We start from the raw sequence: 21,838 nt of genomic DNA, 5'->3' as shown, positions 1-21,838 counted from the left end.
CAGAATCCCCGAGGCACCCCCTGACTGACGGGGAGTGTGAGACATCCAAAACTGGCTTGACCCCTAAGGTCCAAAGCCGATGATCTAGTGGGGAAACTGCCAGCTGGGAAAAGGTGGAGGAGCAATTCTTCCAGGAAGCCTCCCCGCCTCCTTCCGTTCCTTCCTCTCCCCGGTTTGGTGCTTCCACAGCCCCCTATACCGCACTCCAGTCTACCTCCACCCTGGCCCTAGCCCCCTGTACCTGAATCCTGGTTTACTTCATGACTCCTGTTACCCTACCAGTCCCCGCTACTGGAATGTGGGCTCCTCTCCCCATCTCGGTACCTGGGCACCCCAGCTCTGCCCCCCTGCATGTGCCCAGCTCAAACAATTGTTTATCCACACGTCTCCATGGAGCTAAGCCACCAGTCTAACGAGCACTACAGACCCCACCTGCTTTAAAATGAAAGGAGATTTGTTACTGAGTAGAGAGGAAAAACAGGTCTCTTAAACAGTTTTTAAAAGCTACTCTGACACCACTGAAATCAAATAAGAAAATAAAATTTTATCTTCATCTACAGAAATACACAAAAAAAAAGTTTTAAATTTTATCTCCAGAAGACAAGCTTCTTGACAGCACAAAACCCCAAAGTGCTAAATTCCCTCAACACAAAACCAAAGAACTCTTTCTCTGCATTTAGAATGATGGCATTCAGACGGGGGGAGACAGGTCTGCCTGCACAACAGAAGGAAAGGTGACCTCACTCATACTCATCCACCTTTTCCTGTCTCCGCATGTGCAATGCTCCCGTGTGTGGCTGCAGAAGCGGTAAGTGTAGAGAGGATGCTCAGAGACCACTCAGGCTCGGGAGTCATCTAGACTTGGCCCCGCCATGCAGGTGTTCTGTGACCTCAGACAAGATAAACTCTGGGTGTCAACAGGCTCAACGTTCCGCTGGCCCAGGGCCCAACTACCAGCAAGAGTCATCCCTGGCCTGGGCCTGACCTGTGACGGTGCACCCCAAATTCTGCTTTCCCTTCTTCCACTAAAAGTGGAACCTGATTTTTCCCAGTATCGGGAATGACTGAGCACACAGGCCGAAGACAATGTTGTAGATGTCATACATGAAAGAGCTGAAAACAAAATGACAGATTCGACAGCCTGTGGCAGCCAGCCAAAATAAACTGCCCGGCTGGCTCCCTGCAGTACTCCTGGGTGGATGGGTAAAGGGGACTGATGCTGGCCGGGGCTGGTCCCCGCCCTGTTTGCCCTGCACGTGGGAAGCTACCTATGGGAACCAGGCCACTTCTGCAGCTACCGGAACCCAGCAGGCGAGGCTCCTGGGAGAGCTTCAGTCATATCTACCTGACCACCCACCGCCACCCACTCCTTCAAGTATGTAAGTCCCTCCCATGTGCTGTGCATGGCACCAGGCCCTGGCAACACCAGCCAAGCAGGGCCTCCCTGCTCCTGCCGAGCTAGGGGACAGTGGCCATGGACAGCGATGGCAGCAGTGCTGAAAACTGTCCAAGGGAAATGGCAGTCACTTGTGGAACTGTCTTGTGCTGCTGCTGGCCTGTGAGCTCCAAGAGGACAAGGGACTGTCCCTGTCACATTCACCTCTGTGTCCCAGTCCCAAGCTCAGGCCAGCCACGAGCCTGACTGACTGATCAAGGGGGACAAAGGACGGCTTGGTTAAAACCCATCACATCATGAGAAAAAGAAAAACCTCCATTACTGGGTAGAGATTGGGCAGCAAAGGCTGCTTTCTGCTCTAATCTCAATGTCAAAGTCTGTCCAGTGTTGACTTCTGTCTTTGCTTAGGTTGTGTATTCTAAACTGTGAAAACCACCTATTTAAAAACACCTAATTCTGAAGAGTCACGAAGTTCAGGGTCAGCCAAACTTCGCCAAGACAAAGGCAGCCCACATGTCGAGGGCCCTGATCTGCCCCACAGGACAACAAGGTCTATCTGAACCATAATGGGAATGTCCACTATAGCTCAGGGGGAGGGTCACCCACCTAAGAAGGACAGGATCTTAGGAAAACTATTTTCTCACGGGCTTAGAAGAAATTCACGTCAATACAACTCATTCCTGAAAAAGGTAGGTATACAGCGCTCTGAAGAGCGGGCTGCAGCAGCCCGTTCAGAAATCCCAGAATCGCCAAATGCCATCAGAAACGCAACTCTCCCCAAAATAAGGATAGCCTTAAACGAAGATTATGCAATATACACCATGTCTACATTTTGTGTGTAACATCGGGGTAGGAAAAAAAGTTTTTGCCAAAAGAGAAAAAAAGTATCACACACAATTCTAGCCTCTTGGTGGGTGTTCTCTGTAATTCTTACAACCATCCTGGAAGTAGGAAATTAGCAATGCCATGTTACAGCCTAGGAAATGCTGGAGAGCACACGGGAAGACTGCCCAAGCCTGCCCAGAGCAGTCAGGGGCCACATCAGGCAGGTCACAGATCTCTGTGGATGGGAGCCTGGGGTGGCTCAGCTTGGCTACAACCCAGGGCAGAGCTTCTCAGGAAGAGCCAGGGAGTCCAGCTGGCTGTCAGCACATGCTCATGTCTTGGCCATGCGAAAGAGTATGCTTCTATTTGGAAGGTGATGCAGAAAACTGAAGCTTCCCAGCAGGGCAGGGAGCTGTCCAATCTGCTTTTCTCGATGGGCTACCTAGCAGTGGGGTGGAGACTGAGGAGTTGATGCCTTAATCCTTGCTCATGGTTCAGCAGATACCAGTTCAGTGAAAAGAAAGAATTAATAGTAATTTTTAGAAACTTTAGTGAAACTAAACTTTAGTGGATCACTAACCTTCTAGGAGCCATGTCTGAGCACGGTGGGGTGATAATTAAGCTGATGCACACCCTGTCCCGAGGAGCCCAAGGCTGTGGCACACCGCTCCCGCAGGGCTGACACAGGCAGGCCACCTCAGGGAAAAGTCCGTCGGGGTCGGCGTGTGGAGGCGGCTGGACAGCAGACAGAGCCGGTCACTGCTGCTGAGCACGAGGTGGTATTGTCGTTCGCTCACTTCGTGCTTGCGCTCAGGGCACTGCTCAGCCGCCTCCTTACTGCTCTGGCTCTAGGAGGCCCGAGGCTGTGCTCTCATTTAGGGTGCCCAGGACTTAGCCCAGGGCCTGGGTCATGGCAGCTTCTAAATATGTGTCCTATAAAATTGGTATGGAAGGATGGGGAAAGTATCGCTCCACATGGACAACGAAGATGAAGGTGTTATCACACAATGAGCTGTCCTGCAGTGCTAGAGTCTGAGAGAAACCAGCCCGACTGAGAGCGAGTTACAAACAACCTACCGAGAGCGCCTTCCTGGCAGGGAACGGTAAATGTTGAGTCACGTGCCAACTCTTCGGGGCTAACATTCCCAGAATATTTGACACAAGATACTTATGTTCTCTTCATCTCCCCAAATATTCTTCTCAGGGGCTCTTTGTGCCCATAAGATAGTGCAGAGAGGTCAGACCCAGCCTGGCTTCATCCAGGAGATCTGAGCTCTAAATGCACGGCCAGCTGACAGCTGTGCAGAAATCCCGTCTCTGGGGAGCTTTTGTTCAGGCAGACTCAGGCTCCAGTTCTTAAAATAAGTGGCGTCTGCCCTCCTAGCCTGGCCCCCAAGGAGCCCTCAGAGATGCAGGCAGCGGCTCTCAGCCCTGCTGGGGACAGATCTGTCATCCTGTTCCCAGAGCCCACTGCGGGCAAGGGAGGCCAGGAAGCACCGGTGACACTTGAAAAGTCCCATGGCCCACAGCCTAGGCCCTTTGTACACCAGCTCCTAGAACCAAAGAGAAGGCCTGCAAGCAGTGCCCAGAAGCGGAGAGGCAGGAGGAGGGCCCCTGGGCTCCTGCAAGAAGTCAGGAAAACTTGCCAGAAGCAGCCAAGCTTCCATACCCTGCTGTGAAGCCTGTGGGCAGACCAGACCAGGCTCTGACTTGCTGAGGGAGCGACCCACCTGGGGAACTGCCTCCACCTGGCCCTGCCACTGTAATCCCACACGACTTCCCATCTTGCTCCAAAACTGGCCCTTAGCACCAAAAAGGTCAAGGTCCTCAGCACTCTGTAAGACCACACTCATTCAGGCTCCAGACTTGGTTCCAACCTGGAATGCCATCCCCTCTACTTGTTTCCAATTCTTGGCCCAACCCTACTAAGCCACAGGCCTCCGCGCTGCCCAGCAGACCATGTCACTGAGAGGCAGAGCTTGGGGTGGTCCCTCCTGCTCTCATACTCCGTAAGCATCTTCTTTGTGGGAACTGGATCCCCTCTCCTCTCTTCCTCTTTTTTTCCCCCCTATATCTACAGGGTTGGGGAATGCAGGAGGTACTCCTTCCAAATACGCATTAAATAGCTCTATTCAGCATCATGCCCCTGTGGGTAACCTCTCCTCCCACAGGTCAGTATGGGTTCCTTCATTTGTCTAGTAAGCATCCGAGTGCAGCAATGTCCCTGGCCCATGCTGCCTTCCCTGCTCCTTCCCCCATGGCAACCCCAGCAAATCATACAGCACCTGGCATGATGAACTGCCTAGTGTCTACCTTATTCCTTGTAAATGTCACAGCCAAAGGCTCCTGGAGGACAGGGCCACACAGAAGATGGCTCTGGAGTGACATACTCCAGTTAACACCTTTTGGTGGGAAGGAGTAAAATTAAACACAAAAAACTTTTTCACCTCAAGACCACAAGGCTTTCTTTGGAAAAGTGTCCTTCCATGGGAAAGAGGAACTTGCCATCTGCCTGGGAAGATGTGCAGTTGGCAGTGTGCCCCTGAATCTCTCAGATCCCAGCAGGCCACCACTGAGCAGTCGCTCCGCCACTCAGCGAACATCCATCATGGAGGAGGCGGACGACCACAGCACTGTGGGGCTGACAGCGGCTGAAGAGCAATTTCAGGGACAGCATCACAACCTGAGCAGAGCCCGCCTGAGCGTTTTCAGGCAAAAGGAGACGTTCTTGACTACTGACATTATTGCGGTTGAGAATTTAACAGGGAGCATAAGAGTTTAATTACTGGGCTTGTTAAAGCTACTTGATATAATATATGCTGACAATATACACTGGCAACATTCACCTAAAAATGTTTTTAACAGGCAGCTGAAGACTTCTGTAATAGCACTATATTTAGCTACAGTTTAGCTCTTTTCCCAGCCGTTTCTGCCACCAAGTGGGTAACGAAGACAATGCCACCAAGGGCACCGCAGGAACAGACATTGACTGTGTGCACCGACTCCCTCAGTTCCCATGTCAGAGGGAAGGGCCCCCACCAGCCTTGCCCTGACGCCCTAAAACACTTAACGTTTATTCATTCTTTTAACCCTTACAATACTAGGATGTGGGTACCGTTATTACCCCCATCTTATAGATTGGGAAATGAAGGCAAAAAAAAATCAGTAACTTGCCCAAAGCCATACACAGGAAGTAAGTGATCAGGCCAGCAGTCAAACCCAGACCTCCTGGTTCCAAAGCAATGTCTTCCCCTGTCCCCATTGCCTCTCCCCACCTATCCCTCACAAGGAAGGGCCTTTTGAGTGTGCTTGTCCTGTGTGCACCATCACCAAGCTCAAGGCAGGGAATGATTGATGCCAGCCAGCAATGTCACTACAGTTACAAAAAAGAAGCTCCCCATAACTGCAAAGGTTTCTATCTATAGTTTTGGTTCAGTGTTGAGAACAAGGGCCTGCACTTCTGAAGGCCGGCGAGCTCACAGGAAGGCTCTGCACAGCTGCTGCTGGCTCCATGAGTGCTCCTGCACTAACGAGGCCACAGCTTCTCTGGGGGGGGCCAGCCAGCGGGACCTGACTACTAGAACCTGTACCTGCAGGTGGGGGCAGAGGCAGTCCTGAATTCTAGCACTGTTCCAGGGGCACCTCCAAACCACGTCTTGTAACTACTGGTTCTGACACAGCTTCATCTAGTTTCACGGCCAACCTCCTGGCATGCTGTGACATGGGGCTGGTGACCTGTTTGACTGTCACTCTTGGTGTCTTAAGTGAAATATTTCCCAGGCAGATATGCCTCTCCAGCTGCTGAAATTTGAGCTGGGTGCCCCCTTCACCCCTCCAGAAGGATGCCACCAGCCGAGGGGTGGCAGCAGAGAGGGCCTGCATGCTCTGTGCCTTTCCACATTTACTTCTGCTGTGGCAGAAGCCAGCTCCTGGAGGGCAGGGACTTGGTCTGCCACATCCCTTGCCTAGCACACTGTAGGTACTCAGTTAACACATAATTTTAACAAAGGTATTCGGCTAAAAGTCGATGATCTTTTGTCCAATACATAGGGGAAAAATGTGTTGACAGAATTTTGAGCTTCTTGTCCATCTTTTGTTTAAACTTGGGCAACTGTGATCACTTGTCTATGTCACAGTATCTATCACTGATCATTTGTTTATAAAATGACTTCATGCTAGTCCCCAGCAAACACCAGGGCATCACCCTCATCTCTTCTACTACTGGAGCCTCCTGTGTCACAGAAGCATCCACGTGGGTGCTGCCATCCATGTTCTTATCTTGTCCTGGCAGCCCTCCTTAGAGGCCAACAGTATCCCCCACTTCACAGATGAAGATCGCAAGGCTCAGATCAGTTGAGCAACTTGCCCAAAGTCACACAGCCAGCATCAGCACAGCTGGAATCAGAGCTCAGAGTTTTCTAACTGCAAAGCCTCCTTTTCTTTCTTTTTTTTTTTTGAGACCGAGTCTTGCTCTGTTGCCCAGGCTGGAGTGCAGTGGCGCAGTCTTGGCTCACTGCAACCTCCGCCTTCTGGGTTCAAGCAATTCTCCTGCCTCAACCTCCCAAATAGCTGGGGTTACAGGTGCCTGCCACCACGCCTGGCTAATTTTTTGTATTTTAGTAGAGATGGGGTTTCACCATGTTGGCCAGGCTGATCTTGAACTCCTGACCTCATGATCTACCCGCCTCGGCCTCCCAAAGTGCTGGGATTACAGGCGTGAGCCACCGCTCCCAGCCATGCAAAGCCTCTTTCCGCGAAGGCCAGGAAAGCTCCAGGGATTTTGCCACATGGACAAAATTAGACCAAAAATTGACCTCCTATAGTCCCAGCTGCTCACTAGGCTGAGGTGGGAGGATGGCTTGAGCCCAGGAGATCAAGGCTTCAGTGAGCCATGATGGTGCCACTGCACTCCAGCCTACGCTCTCAAGACCTCAACTGTTTAAAAAAAAAAAAAAAAAAAGATGGACTTTCCATTAACTAGCAGGCAGGAAAAGTAAGTGGGACTCAGGAACAATGCCCTCCGCCCCCCACAAAAAAAACACAAAATAATCTAATCAGGAAGAGAGCCACTCACAGGTACAAACTGGCAGCAGATGCTCAAACAAGTTTGAAGGCGTTTGGCCCTCTGGCCACTTGCCTGTGCTGTCCAGCGTGATGTCAAATCACAGCCCTCCGTGTTTCTACATAAAACTCAACAGTAAAGTGCCTCGTAGGATAAGCTGAGCAATTAGCATCTGTCTCTCCCACCCACATCATGGCAAACATAAAAAGGAAGATGATCGCCAAGACCTTTCATAAACACCCCTAATCTCTTTAAGTATCAGACTTTCCTAGCAAGGTAAGTTTACTGCCTTCGATGATGGCTAAGGCATACCTGAACTGCCTAAAAACAAGTGTCCACACCTTTTCTGCTACTATCTAGGTCTGACTACAAATCCCTGGCTGGTTTTGGGGTATGTTCACCTCATTTCCCAACCTCCACCAAAAAAACCAAAGGGCCTGCCAGACACTGTTGGCTTGGCCACTTCATTCACTGGAAGAAAGCAGGTGCATTACCTCCCAGAAGCTGTCGCTGGACACTTCTACTCCAACGGAATCATCATACGTGACAGACATTTCTTCAAAGGCTGAGGGAGCAGCAAAGTATACTTAGTCAGGGATCAACTTCGGATGCTCAAAATCTGTAGACAAACCTATGAACGAAAAACATATAGTGGTTTTTAAATGCCCAAGGTAAAGAAACAAGTCATCTCTATTTCACAACTTCCCATTTCTAATCACTGCCTTCAGTACCGGGTGGTCTATAATATTTCCTTTAGGTGGGAGAAAGCCAGTAGACTCTAACCAACTCTGGGCAGATATGTGTATGTCTGTGTGTGCATGGTGGGTGATGGGGGCAGGGGGTGCCTGTGCGTAAAATCAGGCAGAGCCCCTGGATCTTTGGGCTAGCCCATCCCGGCCTACTCTACCTAACTGGTAGGGCTAGGACCTGGGATAAAACATGAGTGGAGGCCACCCCACCTGTGACACCCGACTCCCCTCTCCAGAGTGTCTACCACATTCCACTTGTGTTGAGCACCGTCCCCACTCAACTCCACCTTTACTGACTCAGCCACTGAAGCCCCAAATTCAGACCAGTTTATTCTGACACTGTGTGTGGCTCAGCTGGAAAGCTAAATGGATCACTTCTGAGAAACAGATTCAGCAATCTACAATCTAGGCAAGGGTAAAGGTGGCAATTATTTCCCCTGCTGGAGGGAAGAAACTGAAAGACTCCCATAAGCACAAACCACACCTTGCTAGTGTGATGACCTGTCCACAGCCAAGATGAAACTGTCTGATTTTTTGGTAAAAAGGTGACCCCATCTTTCTTTACCTTACCCTATGTTCAGAACACACAGCCAGAGATCTGAGACCTTCCTCACTGCCACAGACAACAGTCCAAAGCCTTAGCTTAGCAACAGGAAGGGGTGAGACAGAGTGGCCAACTTGTTTTGAGCACCAACAAGGTGCAAGACTTTGTTCTAGGTCCTGTTCCGTATGTTATCACATGACTCTTCATGATTCTCTGTGAGACAACCTGGAATTGTAGTAAGAAACACAGACTCCAGAGTCAGGCTGCCTAGGCTTGAATTCCAGACGCATTACTTACGAGCTGGGCAACAGTGGGCAAGTTACCTACCCTCTCTGTGCCTCGCGTGCCTTATCTGTAAAAGAGAGACAACAGCCGGGCGCAGTCACGCCTGTAATCCCAGCACTTTGGGAGGCCAAGGCGGGCAGATCACCTGAGGTCAGGAATTCGAGGCCAGCCTGACCAAGACAGAGAAATCCTGTCTCTACTAAAAATATAAAATTAGCTAAGCGTGGTGGCACATGCCTGTAATCCCAGCTACTAGGGAGGCTGAGGCAGGAGAATCGCTTGAACCCAGGAGGTGGAGGTTGCAGTGAGCCGAGATCATGCCATTGCACTCCAGCCTGGGCAACAAGAGCAAAACTCCATCTCAAAAAAAAAGAGACAATAATGGAACCTACAATAGAGAATTGCTGTGAGTCAAATACACACAAGAGCTTAAAACAATACTTGGCCCTTAGTAAGTGCTACGACCTCACTAAGTACCGTTATATACCTTAGTAAGTGCTATGAACATAGTAAATAGTGAATTATTGCCACTATTATTATTATATAGTAATTATCATTACTATCATTACTTCTGTCTCTATTTTAAAGTCAAGAAAATTGATGTTCAGTAATTTGTCCATGGTTGTCCAAGTAATGGGTGGTGGAGACTAGTATTTGACACCAGCTCTGCCTGCTTGCTAAGGTAATATTCTCTCCATGACATCCAGATGTTTTCCAAAAACAATCTCAAAGTTAAGTAAATCAGGCTTCCCATAACCTACAATTGGATCGCTAATTAAAAGGGCTTAATCTGGTGGATTGCAGAGCTCCTAAAGGTAAAACACTGCTGTGTAGCAAGAGAGACAAAGTCCGCAACAGATAACGGTACTTCAAAGCCAAGTCCTACAAAGACATTGCCGCTGTGAGGAGACAGCTGCAGGACTAAGATGCGTGCACGATCCTAACCAGGCTCTCATGGAGAGAACTCCAGCAAGGGGTTCTCCCACGCTGGTTGGGGCTCTGCTCCATAATCATAGGGGCAGTGTGTCATGTGAACCACTAGGATTCACAAAGGCTGGACAGGCCACTTGGCCTGGGCCCTGATGCCACCTCTCACAGCAATTTTTTCTTTCTTTTTTTGAGGTGGAATCTGGCTCTGTTGCCCAGGCTGGAGTACAGTAGTGCAATCTCAGCTCACTGACACCTCTGCTTCCCAGGTTCAAGCAACTCTAGTGTCTCAGCCTCCCCAGTAGCTGGGATTACAGGCATGCGCAACCATGCTTGGCTAATTTTTGTATTTTTTAGTAGAGACGGGGTTTCCGCCATGTTGGCCAGGTGGTCTCAAACTCCTGACCTCAAGTGATCCACCCACCTTGCCCTCCCAAAGTGCTAGGATTACAGGTGTGAGCCTTTTTTCTATGGACTCCTATGCTACTAGCCAGGGTCCTCCTGGAGTTGCCTCACCCCATGTTTCAGCAGCAGAAAGTTTTCTACCCAGAGCAGCTGGTCTCTGCTCCAGGCTTCTCAGGGAATAGCAGGGCTTTGGGCTCAGGTGAGTCTCAAAGTGGCCCAATCAAGCCGCCAGCTGGGCTGCCTGGCCAGCCATGGGAGAAGCTGCAGTGAAGAGCAGGCCCCTGCTCCGGACTGAGAGGCAGCTTGACACCTGAGCCACTTGGGCAGAGGAATTCAGATTCTGTCTGGAGGCAGCTGTGGTCTTGACGCAGTTTTGCACAAGACTGATTGACGGTCTGACTGATTGGTTGACTGACTGACAAAGCGTCTTGTCTGTCATCCAGGCTGGAGTGCAGTGGCATGATCACAGCTCACTGCAGCCTCGAACTCATGGGCTCAAGCAATCCTCTCGTCTCAGCCTCCTGAGTAGTTGGGACTATAGGCACGTGCTACCACACCCAGCTAGTTAAAAAAAAAATTTGTGTGTGGAAACTGGGATGTCACTGTTGCCCAGGCTGGTCTCAAACTCCTGGGCTCAAGCGATCCTCCTGCCTTGGCCTCCCAAATTGCTGAGATTACATGAATGAGCCACCACACCGGGCCTAAGATTTAAGAGCCCACTTAAGTGCCAGGAGCCAAGGAGAGGCTCAGCACAGTGGTCAGCCTTTAGGAGTAAGAGCCTGAATCACTGAGCAGAGAGGTAATATAACCAAGATCATGGGTCTGCCAAGGGCATCAGACAGGATATATGCTCTTAGCTGACCAAAAGGAACAAGGAACAACCAGCAAGGGAAAGGGACATTCTCCGGTCACATGGTGGCAGAGCTGGGAAAGGCCCATACTTGTTCACTTTCCTTCTGTCTGGGACCATCTGTCTGGGATCTCATCACAGCACTGTACGCAGCAACAGTGACATCCTATAGAATGCCTTCAGGTGCAACGAGGGACAAGCGTACCCCACGGGCATCTTCTGTGGCCACAGCTCAATCTGTGATGCCATCAGCTCAACTATCCCCATGTGCATTACTTAGAGTTCATCTTAATGCTCAGCCAGCTGCTCCCTGCCACACATCTGTCACCTCCCAACTTAGACATTCTCCAAGATTATATACATCTTTATTAAGTAAAACAGAATTAGGAAGACACATCTCTTTTTATAAAATGGCACAAGGCATTTCAGACCCAATAGAAATGACTTTAGGAAGCTCTGCACCACCACTTCAGTTCTTGAGCTGGAATAATTCATAATCAACTACACTTTCATCTGAACCCTCCAAGCACATCTTATACAAGGTCTCATTGAACTGTGCAGTTAGTCCCAGCACTTTGGGAGGCCGAGACGGGCGGATCTAGCGAACCATCCTGGCTAACATGGTGAAACCCCGTATCTGGGCGAAGCCCAGCTACTCCGGAGGCTGAGGCAGGAGACTGAGCTTGCAGTGAGCTGAGACCCGTGCATCCAGCCTGGGCGACAGAGCGAGACTCCGTCTCAAAAAAAAAAAAAAAAAAGAAAAAAAAAAAAATGAACTGTGCAGTTAGAATCTAGCAAAGATATCTGAAGCCCTAAGGGGACACTGAGGCAAGGTATAGAAAACCCAAAGAGACAGAGACTGAGGGGAAGAAATGAAAGTCTCCTGCCCAAAGAGTCAGTGAGGTAATGCAGATGAGGTGCCCATGGAGAAGGCCTGGGACGGTGGAAGGCGGGAAATCCCAGCTCTACCACAGGCCAGCTGGGTGACCTCAGAAAGCCATGTCATTTCTCTGCGCCCCAGTTCCTGAGCTGTGCTTTACCAGCTCGTTTAACCAGTGAAGGTTAAATGAGATGAAGGTTTCAGTACCCCCAGGTCACAGGCCATGGCAGGGCCTCCCTCAGTGGGAGCATTGTCCTTGGTCTGCACCCTGGGCTTCAAAGTGTCCTTGCTACTTCCTTCAGCTCCACAGTCACAAGGAATGCAGGTAAAGGGGAGGACCTGGGGGACAAGAATCTGCACCAAAAAGAAAACCCAACTGATAGTACAACCGTGGCCAAGCTGGGAACTCATTTCTGATGTTCACAGAGCAACAACCTGTGGGGGGGTGGAGGGTGGGGAGGGGGGGGAGGGGGGGGGGGGGGGGGGGGGGGGGGGGGGGGGAGGGTGGGGAGGGGGGGTGGAGGGTGGGGAGGGGGGGCTTGAGCGCAGGCACCGAGCTGAGTTCTCAATGACAACTCCTAAGTCCCTTCTCTCCTGCCCCTGCTCTGGGACATGAGCAGCAGGGGCCCTGTCCAACCAACTTGTCCCTCCCATGGAGCCCCGCACCAGCCTCATCGTATGGGACTCTCCTGGCTCCCCGCTCTCACCCTGATGAGCCTCCCTTTCCTCTCCCAACCACATTGCACACCTTGCAGTTCGCTCTATGGCTCCTCCCACCCCTCCCAGCACTGATCTGTGGAACTCCCATGACTTCAAACGTCATCCATGTGCAGGGACACACCAGCAGCTCTCAAGAGGCAGCCTCTCAACCCAGTAAGAAGGCGATTTCCTCGCAGGCACGGAGAAGGTCCAGCAGTGACGTTAAGTCACCTGGCACACACCTGACACCCTAAAAGTGATAGCCATTGTTCTTAGAATCACCAGAGCAAGCCACCCAAAGGTTCTGAGAAATGTTGATGACTGAGACTGGGTTTGATTTTTGTTTTCCCGTCATTGTTTCTACTGGGATAAGCACTTTTGGTGAGGCTGCCACCTACCACTGTGACCTTGCCACCAGCCCTCCCTTCTTCAACAACAAAGAGGCCAGTCATACCCACCCCTATGGCGACTCCTCATGTGCCAGACGCTGTGCCCCATGCACTACATGCATGCACTCCATTTAGTCCTAAGAACTCCATGGGGTAGCGGTTTCGCCATGGGCACTGTCAAAGCAAGGAACCTGGGGCACAGAAAGGGTTAGGAGCTTGCCCAAGCAGAGGAGCTGAGACCTTAAGAAAGGCAGGCCAACAGCAGTCATGCTCTTCACCACTGATCTTAACCACCTCAGTGCTGAGTTCAAATATTCTAGAACATACAACATGAAAAACTAAATATGGGTCAGACATGGTGGCTCACGCTTGTAATCCCAGCACTTTGAGAGGCCAAGGCAGGAGGAATGCCTGAGCCCAGAAGCTCAAGACTAGCCTGGGCGACATAGTGAGATCCCATCTCTACAAAAAGTAAAAAATAAAAAAAATTAGCCAAGTATGGTGGCACGCACCTGTGGTCCCAGCTACTCGGGAGTCTGAGGCGAGAGATTGCTTGAGCCCAGGAGGTCAAGGCTGCAGTGAGCTATTACTGGGCCACTGCACTCCTGCCTGGGCAACAGAGCAAGACCCTATCTCAAAAAAAACCAACCAAACAAAAAAAGTGAACATGCACTGGCCTGCCCTGTGCCGTGACGAACTACCGCTACAGTCCTATTTCCAGGAACAGTCTGTCAATCTTGGCCTTTCAGGTGGTGTTAGTAAGCCACAGTGGTTTCATCTGCATTTCCTCACTGATTGGTGCTCTCTGCCCTTTTCTTTTTCTTTTTAGAGATGGGATCTCACTATGTTGCCCAGGCTGGCCTGGAACTCCTGGGCTCAAAGGATCCTCCTGCCTCAGCCTCCCAAGTAGCTAGGACTACAGGGTGTGTGCCACTGCCTGGCTATGCCCTACCTTTTTATGCCTTAATGGTGTCATTTGTTGCATGAGAACACTCAGTCCCAGGGCAACGGTATTTAAATATAATGTTTACTGTACCAATATTACCCCCACTTGCCTGGCAGAATCATGGTGAGGGTCAACTGAGAAGGATGTGAAAATGTTTTGTGAAGTAAAAATGTCCTTTGCAGATATCAGTTGCTACGGTGGGCATGACCCTATCCTGAGTAGGAACCAGCTGCAGACCAGGGCCGCTGCAGACAGGCCACAGCCTAGAATAGCCATGCTCAACCTCACAGGGAGTCCAAGGAGCTAGAAGAGCTGCCTCATGGCACCATGCAGTGTTCAAAACCTATTCAATGACTGCATTTCGTCCTCCAAAGACAGTTCTCTTGCCTGGAGTCTGTCACGTTTGCATCAAATCAAGCAAGACTACTTTACCCGGATGCAGTTCTGCTGCTCCACCTGGGAGTCCAGGCTATGAATTTTGTAGAAGTGGGATAAACCACCATCTAAGCAGCTACCAGCTACTCAGTACCTCTCAGCGCCAACAGGTGGGTGAGGTGAGCTTCAGATATACTATTTTTGTACCTCAAAAATCCTACAAAAGATGTATTATTGTCTCCATTTGATGAAAAGGCAACCAAGATACAGATAATTCAAATCACTGGTCACAGACCCACAGCTCGTAAGTGCTAGGCTGGGACTCAGCCCAGACCATCGGACTCCATGCTGCCCAACTCCAGCAAGACACCACATGCCCAGCTACCAGGCATTTCCAGAATCCACAATCTTTGGCAGTGAAAAGAAGAAAGGGCAGGAGGATTATCCAGAGTCCCACCACCTGCCAGGGAGGCTGGAGCCTTAGGGCTTCCGCACTGATCCTGATCTCTACCACATCCCCAAAGGCGCTGGGCCTGTCAGGAAGTACCACTCAGAATTTTTTTTGACACACATACGTCCTTAACCATAAAAATGAATCTGCTTGCAGCACCCTTTGAGCTGAAGAAATATGTAAGCTAAGGACACTGAGAGCGATTGTTTCTTCAAAAGGAGGTCAGGTAGGGCATGTTTCCTGGCTCTGCTTCATTCATTCTTCCAGGTTGAGCCCACTACAATGACCTTTACCATACCTGTGCACATGTGTGGGACAAGCTGCTCTCTAATGCCACACAGTGCTGGAACCTTTGAAAATCAATTTATTAATGCAAAAAATATATAAATGTGTATTTAGTAATTTACTGGGGGCTTCTCATCTGGAAGGTAAAGTTCCTGGGAAGAGAGTGTGATATTGAGTTGAAAATGAGTCTCAGCTCCACCTCTGTAATTCAGCTATTTGTCCCCTCTGAGAGCCACTGTCCTCGTCTGTAAGGCAGTACAACAGGGGCTCTCGTTACCTCCCAGGGCATTAAGAGGCTCAGGGGTGACAGCTGTGAAATAATTTTGAGAAAGTGCAAAGTGACAGACAAATGAGTCATCCCTGGTCTTTCCAAGGACAGGGACTCATCTGGCACTTCTTTTGTACATTTCAGACTGTCTGGCACCCAGTGGTTGACTAATTATTTCTTCCTAAAGAAAATGAACTCAGGCTGGGCGTGGTGGCTCATGCCTGTAATTCCAGAACTTTGGGAGGCCGAGGCAGGCGGATCACGAGATCAGGAGTTCAAGACCAGTCTGGCCAACATGGTGAAACTGTGTCTCTACTAAAAATACAAAAATTAGCTGGGTGTGGTAGCATGCACCTGTAATCTCAGCTACTCAGGAGGCTGAGGCAGGAGAATCACTTGAACCCGGGAAGTGGAGGTTGCAGTGAGCCAAGATCGCGCCACTGCACTCCAGCCTGGGCGACAGAGTGATAATCCGTCTCAAAAAAAAAAACAAAAACAAACAAACAAACAAAACTGAGCTCAGCCAGGCACGGTGATTCACGCCTGGAAATCTCAACACTTTGAAAGACTAAAGCAGGTGGATCACTTGAGGCCAGCCTGGCCAACACAGTGAGACCCCCATCTCTATTTAAAAAAAAAGAAAAGAAAAATTAGCAGGTGTGGTAGTACACACCTGTAGTCCCAGCTTCTCAGGAAGCTGAGGTGGGAGGATCACTTGAGCCCAGGAGCTGGAGGCTGCAGTGAGCTACAATCATACTGCTGCACTCCAGGCTGGGTGACAGAGTGAGACCTGGTCTCTAAAAGAACTTTAAAAATTAAAAATAAGAAAAAATCTAAAAAAGAAACTGAGCTCCAATACCGCAATTCAAAGCTGAATGAGTTCTGTGAACTCTGAACAAGGGCTACACATGAGGGAGACTGTTCCTGCACACACTCCAGACTTGAACTCGCTCTCACAGGCTACCCTGGGTGCCTTGCAAGATGAACCAGAAGCATGCCATCCGAATTCCAACAAGTGATTTTGAAATAAACCTTTAGGATGGGGTGGTGTGTGCTGAGTTATTCTGGATTCTTTGCCATCACAATGGCAAAAACAGATAAGAAAATATGTTTCCCATGTAGTTCCTCTGAATTTGTTTCTTCCCCAAAATAATGACATCACAGCATTGCCATTATAGTGTCATTTTTTTGGAAAGAAACAAATTCAAGGGAGGCAGACACACCTCCTTCTCCTTCCTCCCAAAGACCTGCTGAATTATGAGGTGGAAGCTGTAACAACACAGAAAAAAGGCCGTGCCGCCCATGGTGGAGTACATGCTGGAAGAGAGCGGCCAGGTATGCGCCGGGAGAAGAAAACCACCTAAAAATGCCAGTGCTGGAGACAAGGCCTTAGGAACACTAAGCTCAGGGTTGAGAAATGCAAAGTTGTGAGTGGCAGGAATGAGGGTTAATTATCATGAATTATCATGGTCTTTTTTTTTTTTTTTTTTGAGACAGGGTCTCAATCTGTCACCCAGGCTGAAGTGCAGTGGCGTGATCACAGCTCACTGCAGCCTCAACCTCCTCAGCTCAAGTGATTCTCCCACCTCGGCCTCCCCAGTAGCTAGAAGGCATACGCTACCATGCCCAGCTAACTTTTGTATTTCCAGTAGAGACGGGGTTTCGTCCTATTGCCCAAGCTGGTCTTGAACTCCTGGGCTCAAGTAATCCACTGCGTCTGGCCCAGGGTCATTTTAAAAACTGTATTTGGGCTGGGCACGGTGGCTCACGCCTGTAATCCCAGTACTTTGGGAGGCCAAGGCAGGCAGATCATGAGGTCAGGAGATAGAGACCATCCTGGCTAACACGATGAAACCCCGTCTCTACTAAAACTACAAAACGTTAGCCGGGCGTGGTGGCACGTGCCTGTAGTTCCAGTTACTCGGGAGGCTTAGGCAGGAGAATCGTTTGAACCCAGGAGGCGGAGATCGCGCCACTGCACTCCAGCCTGGGCGACAGGATGAGACTAGTCTCAAAAAAAAAAAAAAAAAAAAAAAAAAAAAAACAGCTGCATTTGGAGCCAAGCCATCAAGGGCAGATGACTTTCAGGGAAGCCCCTTGCCCAGCCTCATACAGAGATGTGGCCACTCTCCCATTTAGGGGAAGGGCCAAGAAGGAACCAGCTCAGCTTCCTATGCCATCAGCCCAGTCTTTTCATAAAGTTCAAATGGACATCTGGGGAAAACAAATACTTGAGGGAACAAGAGAGAAATTCTAATGAAATCTGGTGAGAATTCTTGGAGAGACTCAAGGGTTGTGTATCCATAAAACACAAACAGGATGCTATGAAAAGGGAGCAATGAGAAACCAGAAAATAGCTTTTCTAACTTTTGAGAACTTCGTTTAGAAGCTTTTTTTTTTTTTTTTTTTTTGAGACAGAGTCTTACTCCGTCGTTGCCCAGGCTGGAATGCAGTGGTGCGATCTCAGTTCACTGCAACCTCCGCCTCTCGGGTTCAAGCAATTCTCCTGCCTCAGCCTCCCGAGCAGCTGGGATTACAGGCGCGCGCCACCTTACCGGGCTAATTTTTGCATTTTTAGTAGAGACAGGGTTTCACCATGTTGGCCAGGCTGGTCTCAAACTCTTGATCTCAGGTGATCCACCTGCCTCGACCTCCCAAAGTGCTGTGATTACAGGTGTAAGCCACCACGCCCTTTTGTTCTAAGGGGCACTTCTCAGGAATCTGGGAATCAGGGAATGACTGAGGTACTGAAACAGTTCCAGATCTCAGATTCCAGTGACTTCTGCTAACAATGTATGTAAGTACAGTGAGTCAGAGCCATTCCTTAGATAGTGTGCAGAGTCTCAGAGGTTAACAGAGGTTGCCAAGGTGCCCTTGGCACAGGCTGGAAGCTGGCATAACCTCCTTCCTCCCCTTTGGGCTTGATAACAGGTAAACAAGTGACATGTTACACAAGGACATCAAGCTCCCCCTTAATACCCTTAATTTATTCCATAACCAGACAAAAGAACAGGTCATTTTTTAGGCCAAAAGCCTATTTTCATAAAGTTAGAACATTGTGAGTAAAAAGACCATGTTGCTCATCTCTCCTGAAAGCTGGCCTCGGGAGAAAGCCCCTCCGCCCCGCTCTAATCCTCTAACTGCAAAGGTAGGCAGAGGTGGACATCCTCGCTGCCACGGCCCCAGCACATCCGGCTGGCTGGGTTCTGGCTGCTCCACAGGCCTTGCACTGAGCACAGATTGACCTGCAGCTTGTTTCCTCTTCATTATCTGGGGGGAGATTTTTCAGTGGTTGGGAAATAATGATTTATTCTTTTTTTTTTTTTTTTTTTGAGACGGAGTCTCACGCTGTTGCCCAGGCTGGAGTGCAGTGGCGCGATCTCGGCTCACTGCAAGCTCCGCCTCCCGGGTTCCCGCCAGTCTCCTGCCTCAGCCTCCTGAGTAGCTGGGATTACAGGCGCCCGCCACCGCGCCCGGCTAATTTTTTGTATTTTTAGTAGAGACGGGGTTTCACTGTGGTCTCGATCTCCTGACCTTGTGATCCGCCCGCCTCGGCCTCCCAAAGTGCTGGGATTACAGGCTTGAGCCACCGCACCCGGCCGGGAAATAATGATTTATTCTAAGCCACTGTTTGGGCCCAAGGTGAGAGGATCCTTTGATAAGGGACATATTTACCATTTGAACATCTACTATGTGCCAGGCACTCTCCTAAGCTTGGGGAGGGGCAGTGAACAAGGCAGACTGGGTCCCTGCCCTCCTGGGGCTGACATCCTACTAGGGCAGATTGGCACACGGCAAACTAAAAACAGCTATATGGTGTGAAAAGCACCAGGACACAGAGAAGTAGGGCACCCTAAAAGACCTGGGGGTGGGGGCGGGCTTACTGAAACAGAATGCGACCTCTCTGAGGACTGCAGGAAGATGGGCAGTGGGCATGAGAAGGACAGGGGAGGGGTCTTTCCGGCAAAGGCAGAGGGAGTGAGTGCTGTGCCTGTCCCAGCACCCAGCAAAGTGGATGCTCACATGCTTCTGTGGGGCCGGGTGCACTTTAGAAAGGGACTAATCTGACGTCACAGATAAGCTGCATGGTAACTCAGTTTTGTGCCCATGCTACTGGTTTTAAAAATGAGAACATATTCATTTCATAACTGGCCACAGAACTGTAGCTGTATGTATTGTTGCATGCCTTCTCAATGCATGACATATTTAACAATCCAACTTTAGTCTATTCTCAACAAGGTGACCCTCTCAAAATGCAAGGCAGACCACATTGCTGCTCTTAAGCCCCTTGTGCAGCGTAAAAGCCCAGGTCCTCCCGGCCCTCATCTGCTCACCTCCACTGAGCTACTTCATCCTCAACTATTTCTTCTAAAAATTTACCCTGACTGGGCATGGTGGCTCACGCCTGTAATCCCAGCACTTTGAGAAGCCAAGGTGGGAGGTCTGCTTGAAGCCAGGAATTCAAGACCAGCCTAGGCAAGATGGTGAGATCCCACCTCTAAAATAAATAAAAAAATAAAATTAGCCAGGTGTGGTAGTGCACACCTGTGAGTCCCAGCTACTCAGGAGGCTGAGGCGGGAGGACTGCTTGAGCCCAGGAATTTGAGGCAGCAGTGAGTATGACTGTGCCACTGCACTTCAATCTGGGTGACAAAGTGAGACCTGGTCTCTTAAAAAAAAAAAAAAAAAAACAACCATGGAGAATACCTGACTTTGCTTCATGAATGGCCCCATACTGGAAGGAAGGGAGGTTCCCACAAGACCCCCCGCCCCCAGCTTTAGGGAGTAGGAGAGGTCCATGAGCATCTCCTGGACCCGGCCTTGCCTCCAAAATGCCAAAGAGAAGACCAGACCCCCTGCATCTCTCCACTGTTACTGCCACTATCACCTCTCCTTTGTGTGGCTGCAGTCATCTTTTCCCTAACAGGGCTCCCAGCTTCCCACAGTAACTCAGTGTTTCATATCCATGCTACTGTTTTTAAAAATTAGAACATATTAATTTCATACTTGTCCATAGAACTGTAGCTGTGTGTATTGTTGCATGCCTTCTCAAAGCATGAACTATTTAACAATCTGACTTCAGTCCACTCTCAACACAGTGACCCTCTCAAAATGCAAGGCAGACCACATGGCTGCTCTTAAGTCCCCCCACGCAGAGTAAAAGCCCAGGTCCTCCCAGCCCGCATCTGTTCACCTCCACTGAGCTACTTCGTCCTCCGATCCTGCTCTCCAACCCCCCACCACTGCTGTCCACCCTACACCAAGCTCCACTCGGCTCCTCTGTTGGTCCTAGCACTGCCAGGCACAGTCAATGTGCTGTCTTCTCCCTGAAATGGTCTCCCTCCTGCCCCACAGGCCTGTATCAGCCCCCACCCCAGTGAGGTCTTTTCTGACCCTGCCCTAGCCCACTCAGACCCCCTCCCTGCTTTATTCTTCTCTCCCAAGCACTTAACACCTCTTAAGGAGCTACATAATTTACTTAACTGTTTTATTTCTTGTCTGTCTGCCCCTCTAGAAAGTCAGCTCTAGGGCCGGGCATGGTGGCTCATGCCTGTAATCCCAGCACTTTGGGAGGCCGAAGTGGGCAGATCACTGAGGTCAGGAGTTTGTGACTAGCCTGGCCAACACGGTGAAACCCCATTTCTACTAAAAATACAAGGATTAGCTGGGTGTGGTGGCCCATGCCTGTAATCCCAGCTACTTGGGAGGCTGAGGCAGGAGAATCACTTGAACCCAGGAGGCAGAGGTTGCAGTGAGCTGAGATCGTGCCATAGCATTCCAGCCTGGGCGACACAGCGAGACTGTCTCAAAAACAAAAAACAAACAAACAAACAAACAAAAACAGCTCTAGGAGGGCAGGGACATTTGTCAGTTGTGCTCACTGCTACAGCTCCAGTATCCAGTGTCAAATACAAAGCAGTCACTCTGCAAATTGCTGGATGAATTCAGGACAAGAAAAGTTGAAGAGCCTGGGTAATTCTGATTTATGGATACTGAGGATTCAAAGATGGAAAATAATGACAGCATTTATGTGAAGGTGCTATAACTCTAACGGTTAGAATTCTTTCATAAACACTACTGCACACGCTAAACTAAACCACACACAGGTTTAGCAACCATGGTTGGGGGTGTGTGAGGTTCAACCCTGGCTACCACCAGCCTCACGGGAGGCCCTCCTGCTGCCTGACAACCCAGCTGGGGCCCATGGGTTTCTGGGTCCTCCATGTCACCAGCTTTGGCTCAGCTCGGGCTATTCATGTCTGTCGTCAGTCCCCTGGAAGAAAGAATGGGGTCTTCTGCTTGTCTCTACCACCCAGGTCACCTCCTATAAGCTGCTCAGGCAGTAAGGCCCACGTTAAGATAGTGCTTTGCACCATTAGCAAAGCTGGGATGGTTTTTTTGTTTTGTTTTGTTTTGTTTTTTGGAGATGGAGTCTCGCTCTGTCACCCAGGCTGGAGTGCAGAGGCACAATCTCAGCTCACTGCAAGCTCCGCCTCCCAGG

The 21,838-nt window shown here is 49.9% G+C and overlaps 4 protein-coding genes across 8 annotated transcripts in view; 2 read left to right on the top strand and 2 right to left on the bottom strand.

The window, feature by feature from the left end:
* The window catches only part of MPPED1 (metallophosphoesterase domain containing 1), an 822,621-nt gene that overhangs the window by 209,299 nt on the left and 591,484 nt on the right, over positions 1–21,838 (top strand). The window lies entirely within an intron of this gene.
* Positions 1–21,838, top strand: part of TSPO (translocator protein) — a 677,237-nt gene that overhangs the window by 414,242 nt on the left and 241,157 nt on the right. The gene's annotated exons all lie outside the window — the stretch shown is intronic.
* Positions 1–21,838, bottom strand: part of LOC126963616 (NADH-cytochrome b5 reductase 3) — a 414,164-nt gene that overhangs the window by 294,100 nt on the left and 98,226 nt on the right. The window contains exon 1 of one of the 2 annotated variants that reach the window (XM_050805949.1): positions 6,536–6,539. The exons of the other annotated variant lie outside the window; for it this stretch is intronic. The gene's annotated coding sequence lies outside the window, so the exon portion shown is untranslated. Of the gene's footprint in view, positions 1–6,535; positions 6,540–21,838 lie in introns of those variants that run through there. 2 annotated transcript variants of the gene reach the window in all.
* PACSIN2 (protein kinase C and casein kinase substrate in neurons 2) overlaps positions 1–21,838 on the bottom strand; it is a 147,950-nt gene that overhangs the window by 37,454 nt on the left and 88,658 nt on the right. The window contains 1 exon segment of the mRNA XM_050805906.1: positions 7,778–7,914. Coding sequence (XP_050661863.1) covers positions 7,778–7,837 — 60 coding nt within the window. The 5' untranslated portion in view covers positions 7,838–7,914.

The sequence above is a fragment of the Macaca thibetana genome, chromosome 10 (assembly GCF_024542745.1).
Source record: "Macaca thibetana thibetana isolate TM-01 chromosome 10, ASM2454274v1, whole genome shotgun sequence".
Classification (NCBI taxonomy): domain Eukaryota; kingdom Metazoa; phylum Chordata; class Mammalia; order Primates; family Cercopithecidae; genus Macaca; species Macaca thibetana.
Note: the sequence above shows the minus strand (reverse complement) of the source record. Positions and strands in the feature narration are given on the sequence as shown.